The sequence below is a fragment of the Solea senegalensis genome, linkage group LG3 (assembly GCF_019176455.1).
Source record: "Solea senegalensis isolate Sse05_10M linkage group LG3, IFAPA_SoseM_1, whole genome shotgun sequence".
Lineage (NCBI taxonomy): Eukaryota > Metazoa > Chordata > Actinopteri > Pleuronectiformes > Soleidae > Solea > Solea senegalensis.
In genome coordinates this window covers 21232988-21242545 of record NC_058023.1, presented here as the reverse complement: position 1 = coordinate 21242545, position 9558 = coordinate 21232988, and the positions used below count along the sequence as shown (strand labels likewise).

At 41.8% G+C, this 9558-nt stretch overlaps 2 protein-coding genes across 2 annotated transcripts; both read right to left on the bottom strand.

The window, feature by feature from the left end:
* Nucleotides 1–1070: 1070 nt before the first annotated feature.
* LOC122767075 (extracellular calcium-sensing receptor-like) lies at nucleotides 1071–7141 on the bottom strand. Its single transcript, XM_044022419.1, has 9 exons — nucleotides 7010–7141; nucleotides 6606–6900; nucleotides 6163–6249; nucleotides 5718–5987; nucleotides 5265–5471; nucleotides 4914–5189; nucleotides 3154–3381; nucleotides 2210–2333; nucleotides 1071–2131 (listed from the first exon to the last, which is right to left on the bottom strand). Exons 1-9 carry the CDS (start codon nucleotides 7117–7119, stop codon nucleotides 1221–1223), a joined length of 2508 nt encoding a protein of 835 aa, XP_043878354.1. The 5' UTR covers nucleotides 7120–7141; the 3' UTR covers nucleotides 1071–1220.
* An 856-nt stretch (nucleotides 7142–7997) lies between these two features.
* On the bottom strand, nucleotides 7998–8877 carry LOC122767084 (vomeronasal type-2 receptor 26-like; the record flags this gene model as incomplete). The annotated part of the gene is made up of 1 exon (XM_044022430.1): nucleotides 7998–8877. A coding segment is annotated over one exon (801 nt), but the record flags the coding sequence as incomplete, so codon positions are not given.
* Nucleotides 8878–9558: the final 681 nt, after the last annotated feature.

The window sequence follows — 9558 nt, the reverse complement described above, 5'->3', positions numbered from 1 at the left end:
TCTGTGTGAAAGTCTAAGATGCGGCAAGGGGTGAATTTTCGCTCCGGCGCTGATCCGCCTCTGGAGGTAGTATCAGGGCCGAATTATTGGAGAACCGAACCAGTGTTAACAGATAAGCTAGCGGAGCTGGGGAGTGTCAGTCGGTAAACTACACAGTTGACCTACACACAAAGTAACATTACATGACCAAACAACAGTAACTGTAACTGTCTTTGGCAACCTATGAAGAAAACAATACCACAGCAGTACGTGGAGAAGCCGCAGCGTCGGCTTTCTGTGTGAATTACACGGCAGTTCGTTTTTAAGGTGGAGATGCTTCGCTCTGTGTGAATCACCGTCGGCAGAGAACTGACAAACTGACTTTGTCCCTTTTCCCTTCCCCCAACCCCCATATGGACCAAAGATCCAGCTGATTACTGGCAATTTGGAGAATTCTTCTTTATCTGCTACAATGCATTGTCACTTCTGGTACAGATTCATTGACCTTTTGTGGTATGTTTTGAATTGACTTCCTTAGTATAGTACACCGTATATTCAGGGTTCTAAATCAAGAAAGTAATGCTTGTCCACAAATACTACACATATTATTCGAACTACAGTACACAGAGCCCCAAAGGGTCAGGAGTATATAAACAAGACTGAATTGGAATATATAAGCTAAAAAAAAAAACAGCCCAAAAGCTCTCCACCCGTTTCGAAGGTGAAATCATGACCTCACCATGATAGTACTGTTAACAGACAAGATACACATATGGAGAAATATAATTTTTAGTTTTCAATTCCTCCTGGGGGGCCTCTGAAGAACTGTTTGTGAATAATTGGTTGATATTTTAAATTTACAACTCAATACATTAAATAAAGTTGTTTTAGAATCAATGTTGGTGTGTATTTCATTTCTAATCAAGTTCCCCATCCTACTTTAAATGAGACAGTGAAAAATATTTAGGGTTTTTGTTTGGTGGTCATAGAACTTTCTGTAGAACCTTTAAAATTGTCACTTCATTAAAGGTGTTTTGTTGTAATAATTTAGTAAAAATCTAAAAAAACATAACAGTACTTTTCTGCAGAACTCAATAGCATTGTCACTTTATGGACTCACATTTTACAGGTCGATATGTACTGACTTCAATGAGATTAAAGATGAAATAATGAAAAAAAGAAAATACTTCTTGTTCCTACAAGAATTAAATATAGGCAGAGAGACAGCAGTGTTCACAGTTTTACTTTGTGGTGCCTCGACCCATGATGGCTTTCTTTGTGTTTCTCTCTGGTCTCAACAGGATTATATAACATTTGGGTCCAAACAGCGCCACCAACAGGCCAAAACTGGAGGCCAGGATGGCAAATACCTCCACTGCATCTGCATATTTGCCTGGTGAGCTGATGTAAGCAGGGACAAAGGCCACCCACACTGCACAGAAGATCAGCATGCTGAAAGTGATATGTTTGGCCTCATTGAAACTGTCTGGAAGATTTTTTGCGAGAAAAGCTAACAAACAACTGAGAACAGCCAGTAAACCAATATAACCAAGTAAAACTGCAAAACCAACTGTGGACCCAACTTCACACTCATAAACTATTTTGTCACTGTGATACTGGGTGTTTTTATGAGGCATTGGTGAAGCAGAGACAAGCCAGACAGTGCAGATTGCTGCTTGAATAGAAGTCAGAACCAGAACTGTCCCTCTCTGCTGTACAGCACCAAACCACTTGAGACTGGACTCCCCTCCTGGTTTGGAGGCCCTGAACACAGCCAGAACCACCATGGTTTTCACCAGGATACATGAGACACAAAGCACAAAGCTGATGCCAAATGCTGCATGTCTTAGTTGGCAAGTCCATAATCTGGGTCGTCCAATGAAGAGCAATGAACACAAGAAACACAATTTGAGTGACACCAAGAGAAGAAAACTGAGTTCTGAATTGTTGGCACGAACTATAGGTGTGCTGTGATGATGGATGAAGATGCCCAGAACAACAACACAGATAAATGTGCCCAACAGTGAGGTGGTTGTCAAGCAGATACCCAGAGGCTCATGGTAGGAGAGGAACTCTGTTTTTTTAGGAACACAGTGGTCACGCTGGGGGCTGGACCAGAAATCTTCTGGACAACTGGTGCACTCCATGGAGTCTGAGAAAAGAGGGAAGGTGATGAGATACATGTTTATACAACATCTCTAAACTGTGGTGTTTAAAACTTTACACTCACCAGTTGTATTGCTGATCTTTCCCTCAGAACAAGGAACACAGTCAAAACAACACTCAGGTTCTCCTTTCTTTGTGGCCATGCGAGTACCTGGAGGACAGCTCTCACTGCACACTGACCGAGGAGGCTGTGTGGAGAAAAGTCAGTAAATGTTTTAATATCTTTTAAGGGCCACTTCATACTGTGTCCATAGAGAGTTGCTATGGATTTCCGTTCCCACAAAAAAAACGAGTGACTATAGAATCTTGTGTTCAAACTAATGTGGAGTTGATCGCACAGCACTTCACAAAAGCAGTGGTTTCTCACCAGGAGGCCAGCCCCATTTGTAGGTTCTTGTAATCTTAAAGTATTCTCCAGGCAAGAGTCCATAGTTACAGTCTTCATTGATGTCCCTTCTTCAACCAAAACTAGAGGCTCCTACCAACTAAACTTGAAAGAGTTGTGTTAAATGGAACTTGAAAATTTGTGAGTGCAGTGTAGTAAATGGTCTGTCTTTTCTAGTGATGATCTTTTGATGATCGTTAAAAGCTGCTTTACACTACAGTTTTGCCTTTCACACCCATTCACTCACACTTTCACACAGCGCATTTTCTATCACTCAACTTTCATACCCATTCACACGCTGCAGGCACAGCCATCAGGAACAATGTGGTGTTAAGTGACTTGCCCAAGAAAGGCATTTAGACTAGTGTAGCCGGGAATCGAACCCCTTCGAGTTGAAAGACAACTTGCTCTACCACTGAGCAACCTTCGCCCCAAAGCGAGTAGTGAGTGTGGTGTAGCCAAAAAGTGTAGGAGTGTAAATATGTCCATGTAGGGTTTGTCAGTACCATCACACACATGGGTGGATGACATCATTCATGTCAGATGCACCATAGCAAACCTCTGTGGTATCAGAGGAAAAGCAAGACTCACGAGCAATGAATGGGTCTAAAAATAGAAATAACCTGTTTGGATTCAAAGTTCCAGAAGATTTTGTCTTCATCCAGTGTGAGTTCCTCACCTCTGGAGGCTGACCTCTTAACCTCACCCACTCTCTGAACTTTAGTTCTTCCATCAGGGAGCCACACCCAGTTTATGATGTCATATACAGGCAAGGCATCACCATTCTCATCAAATGACACTTGATCACCAAATGTTGTGGTGAAGTTGACTTTTTCCAAGTAATACACAAGCTTTGGATAATAGAATCAGACACAAAGGTAAAGCATGAACAAGAAAGTGAGTGATAACCTTCTTTTCTTTATAATTTCCATCAAATAATCTTAATAACATCACATGACTGCCGTAAATTTCGGCCTATAAGCCACTACTATTTTCCCACGCTTTGAACCCTGCGGCCTATACAAATGTGCAGCTAATTCATAGATTTTTAGTGTCTAACGGCCACCGGGGGCACTCTCTAGCAGTAAACGCAAAGTGAGACAGACGTGGGGAAAGATTATGCGCTGAAGAAGACTTAGCGGCCAATGACTTTTCTGGTAGGCTAAGTGTTTTCTTTTCTAACCAGACATGTTACTGTCGTGTTGGTGCTGTGTTTTATTTTCTAAACATGCAGGCATGTTCACCCCGTGTTTAAATTACATTGTTTTAACAGCAACGAAAAACTTCCTTGTACCGTCTTTCTGTGGAAATATCTCATGTTACAACCATACGCGGCGTTACGGATGGGCCCATTCGCGATCACGGACGCATCATTCAGTGATAGTCACGCGCACTCACTCGTCATTCATAAAGTTAATGCATTCATTAAAGGTGACATCGAATGCTTGTATCGCACATATATGTTAGTTATGGAGGTCTTCTTACATATATTAACTTGTTTTCATGGTTCAACACCTCCTAGTCGCTGCAAACGAGCCGATCAAAATATCTCCTCACTGACGCTCTCGCCAGCTGCGCTGTTTCAGACCAAAACCACACCCCCAGAACGTGGACTGTGTTGTGATTGGCCAGCCAACGAGAGCTTTCCCACTGTCCTGTGATTGGCCAGGTACCTGGAAGTGACGTAATTGGTAGGCCAGCTCTCAGATACACAGCTCCCCCTCTGGCACGGGGGATGCGCTGCATCTCAGCAGCTACAACAAGAGTAGTTCTTCTTCTGCGGTTGAATGTACGCAACTGCATGTGCCCGGACTAGTGCCCACACCAGGAGGCGCAACGGTGGTGGAGGAGTGGTGAGGTTTTCTGATGACATCATCAACCTACGGAAGTGCCGATCCGCTTCGCAGAGCCCAGGAAAACAATAAAACTCTATTTTCTCAGCAGTGGCTGAACTGTTGTTCTTAAACTTTAGGGTTTCATAAACGAGGTCATGACGCAGATACACACACAAACGCAGCGTTAATTGGAGCTTCCGGTCTATGTCACCTTTAACAAAGTCCTTTGATAAGAGATTGAATCCTGGCACAGCTACTGGTTACAACATGAAAACCTGCAGCTTATATTAAAGTGCGGCCTATATATGTACAAAATGCTGGTGCGGCTTATAGTCAGGTGCGCTCAATAGGCCGAAATTTACGGTACTATATACTCACACTTTGACCTGATATTACAATACACTGTCTGCTTGTTGTATAGGGAACGTGAGATGCTGTAATTTGTTAATGTATTAAGTTGTTACATTTCCTTCAAATCTTAAAAGAAATATAAATTATTAAGTTAAGTTAAGTTAATTAAATTAAGACTTAGTGTAAACTGATCTCACCTGCCATGGCTCCAGTCTTTGTAAATGAGCACACGTGTTGTTGCTGAAAGGTCCTCTCCCTGGCTCACACTGCAGCATGTCATCAAGAGCATATGCCAGAGCGTACACAGCCTTATACACATTATACTCTGGTCTTAGGTATGAAACATCAAATAACTGAGACTCCACATTCTCTATAACTTCCTGTCCAGTGCATAATTCTCCTCCAGCTTCCACCCAACCTGCTGGAGGTGGTGCAAATCTACACTGAAATGTGTGTTCCCAAAACTGATTCACCTGCAATTGAGTTAATTTTCAAATTAATGCCAATATATCATTCTTACAAATACCAAGTCAGATGGAAACTCTCACCACGCTTTTTCCATCAGCCTTGCCGTGATGTAGGTCAGGACGGATTTGTAACAGGAAGTCCCTAAGTCCTGGTATTTCTCCTCGACGGATGGCAATGCCCAGTGTTCCACCCAGGTACGGCATGAGGTGAGGAGTCTGGAGCACATCAACTGATGCCCAGCCTTCACTGGCCATCCACTGCAGGCCTGTCACATTCTGCCTCACCACCTGTACATTGCATTATCACAAGTATATAAAGTGGTATTTTCATACCGTAAATTAAAATGTTAAATGTAGTTTCCTCAGTTGATTCACAAACGTGTGTTGTATTACAGGGAAAATTTAATTTGTCCTGGTAAACAATCTTACTCTAAAACCTTCTTAGAGGCAGCTTTAACTATTTAAAATTGACATATTGAAATCATTTTTTTAATGGCCACAAGGTTTTTGCAACACATCTCTTTCAGGACTGACCTCTTTCATGAGGTTAATCATCTGAGTCTTATGTCCAAACACAATCACCACTCGAGCTGTAGATTTCCTCATCACATCCACTACTCTCCTTAATTCTGCAGAGTCGTCACTCCAGGGCAAAATCTCTGTGTAAGCCAGACAACCTCCACCAGCTGGACCCAGATCAGAGTGAAAGGATCGGGCAGCGTGGACTCCATAATCATCATCACTGATGAGCAGACCTGCCCAAGTCCAACCAAAGTGTTTTAGGATCTGAATCATAGCATTTACCTATGTGGACATAGAGCAGACGTATTTATGCACAGGCTGGAATTATCTTTCACAAGAAATCCTGCTAAACACGTTCATCAAAATGCATTGTTATATATCTGAAATCACACAACTCTGTAAATGAAACACATGACATGACAAGTGATTATTAGTATTTTTGGAGATAGATTTTCACCTGAAAAGCATCACTTGGGATTGTCCTAAAGAAGGATGGAAACGTTTGTCTGTCACTCAGGCAGGAACATGTGGCAAAATAACTCACCTGCAAAATGCAAAAAAAAAAATACATGTCCTGAAAAAAGGTATACTGGATCCAGGGCCATATTGGGTAATATTACACTAGACACACCTAAAGAGAAGATGGGAAACATATGTCCTACGTTTTAAAATGGAGGGGTTCTTTATTGACCTGCCATAATGTCAATCTCCACATGTCCAAAAGAATGCTCCATCAAACATACTATTTTAACAGTACTTTTTTCTAAATTTTCAAGGTTCATAACTCAGCTGTGAGAACATTGTTAAATGCAGTAAATGCAATCATTTTCTAAATTCAATTTGAATCTAAATTTTAACACAATAATAATTGAGTTGAAAGAACTGGTAACACAAACTTACCATAGGCACTCTGTACAAACCTAAGACTGTAGAAATGGCTATAGAATTTGAAGAAGTAGTATCACCCACAATCCCTAGGACTGGAGGAGTTCCTACACAGTTCTCCTCTACTGTAACTTCTTCTTCTTGACCACTGACTAAGGCCAGTGCTGCACGAAATCCAATTCGTAGTTGGATGCAGTTATCATACAGACTGTATCCCAGAGTCACATTAGGCAGCAGGTTGGAGTTTCTGTTGATCTCATCAATAGCAAAGGCCATGGACTGAGCCTGCCTCAATCCTATAATATCAAAACTAACACAATATATATATATATATGTATATAGATGTTTAACAATCAAAATACATAAGTAACTCTGAAAAGCTACAAATGTTTAACAACTACAAATACTGACAGACTCACCCATAACAGGTAGGCAGCTGTGGCTCTGAGGTAAAAGTCAGGTCAGGATCAGCAGAAAAGAAGTTGATTTGAAAAATCCCACCTAGAATCACATCGCCAGTTTTGTGCATCCCATTTAGATTAAACTGTTCCTGTAACTGACAAGAGGAGGAATAAAGAGAGGAGGACACAGCAGAGGAAAAGTAAGAGAACATGAGCAACAGCAAGTTGTTGTCTATAAAACCCCTCATGACTTTAATCTTGTTCATCCCTTTTCGGAGTTCCAACCCATCACTGCATTAGCCATTTTATTAACTTATGACAATGTTTGTTCTTGCAACGTCATGTGTCATTTACATATAGTTCCATTGTCATTTGTCTACATGGAACAAGTGCTTGCATTTCAAATTTTGAATGACACAATTATATTCATAATTGTACATCAGTGTGTTTGTTGACCTTATTTACATAATAAAAAAGACTGTAAATGGATGATTATATATAATAAGTCAAAACTATTTTATCTGTTGTTAAACATGGTAAACAGGCTGAGGAAGGAGCGTGCATAATTTTATAGATCAAACCTTCATTTCTGTTACAACTACATTAAATCTGAATTGGGACTAACTGTAATTAGTTATTTTAATAACACGGGTTCGAGCTCCAGTTGGAACAAGGGCCTTTCTGCATGGAGTTTGCATGTTCTCCCCGTGTGTGCGTGGGTTCTCTCCGGGTTCTCCCACAGTCCAAAAACATGCAATGTGGGGATTAGGACAATTGGACACTCTAAATTGACCATAGGAGTGAGTGTGAGAGTGAATGGTTGTTTGTCCCTATCTGTGTGTGGCCCTGCGATGGACTGGCGAGCTGTCCAGGGTGTACCCCGCCTATCGCCCGATGTAGCTGAGATTGGCACAGCACCCCCCACGACCCTCTGGTGGAGGATAAAGAGGTTAGATGATAACTGACTGACCAAAATTGGAAAAATAAGATAATAATCTGTAGTAAGTATTTTTTAATCAACATATTTATTGTTTGTAAATTCCAAAATACAGAGGATAAATAAAGACATAGCTGTGCTGACAGTTTTACTTTGTGGCGCCTCGGCCCATGATGGCTTTCTTTGTGTTTCTTTCTGGTCTCAATAGCATCATGTAACATTTGGGTCCAAACAGCGCCATCAAGAGGCCAAAGCTGGAAGCCAGGATGGCAAATACCTCCACTGCATCTGCATATTTGCCTGGAGAGTTGATGTAAGCAGGGACAAAGGCCACCCACACTGCACAGAAGATCAGCATGCTGAAAGTGATGAGTTTGGCCTCATTGAAACTGTCTGGAAGATTCCTTGCTAGAAAGGCTAACAAAAAACTAAGGACAGCCAGTAAACCAATATAACCAAGTAAAATTGCAAAACCAACTGTGGACCCAACTTCACATTCATAAACTATCTTGTCACTGTGATACTGGGTGTTTTTATGAGGCACTGGTGAAGCAGAGACAAGCCAGGCAGTGCAGATTGCTGCTTGAACCGAAGTTAGAAACAGAACTGTCCCTCTCTGCTGCATAGCACCAAACCATTTCAGGCTGGACTCGCCTCCTGGTTTGGAGGCCCTGAACACAGCCAGAACCACCATGGTTTTCACCAGAATACATGAGACACAAAGCACAAAGCTGATGCCAAATGCTGCATGTCTTAGTTGGCAAGTCCATAATCTGGGTCGTCCAATGAAGAGCAACGAGCACAAGAAACACAGTTTGAGTGACACCAAGAGAAGAAAACTGAGTTCTGAATTGTTGGCACGAACTATAGGTGTGCTGTGATGATGGATGAAGATGCCCAGAACAACAACACAGATAAATGTGCCCAACAGTGAGGTGGTTGTCAAGCAGATACCCAGAGGCTCATGGTAGGAGAGGAACTCTGTTTTCTTAGGAACACAGTGGTCACGCTGGGGGCTGGACCAGAAATCTTCTGAACAACTGGTGCACTCCATGGAGTCTGAGAAAAGAGGAGAAGTGATGAGATCCATGTTTATACAACATCTCTGAACTGTGGTGTTTAAAAGTTTACACTCACCAGTTGTATTGCTGATCTTTCCCTCTGAACAAGGGACACAGTCAAAACAACACTCAGGTTCTCCTTTCTTTCTGGCCATGCGGGTACCTGGAGGACAGCTCTCACTGCACACTGAACGAGGAGGCTGTGTGGAGAAACATCAGTCAGTTATTGTGTCTTATGAGGACCCCCTCCTTACGTTTCCATGTTCCGTGTCCACACACTATGCATTTTCAGTTGCATGTCTGTTCAGCCCTGTGGATTGTGATACTTGAACATAATTATGTTAAGTGGCTGGATCCTGTGTGGATCATTGCGGGGGAAGCCTGCCTGGAAACAGCTTGTAAACCAACAAATGTTTGTGTGCTGAAAATTATGGTTGTACATCTGAGAACCATGTCATCTCATCTTAGTTGCTTTCTATCTTTTTCTACATGAGAAAGTATTTTAGGAGGAACATTGACAAAAAAAACGGTCTTTCAGAAAAGATAGAATGATAAGATTGTTGTTTTAG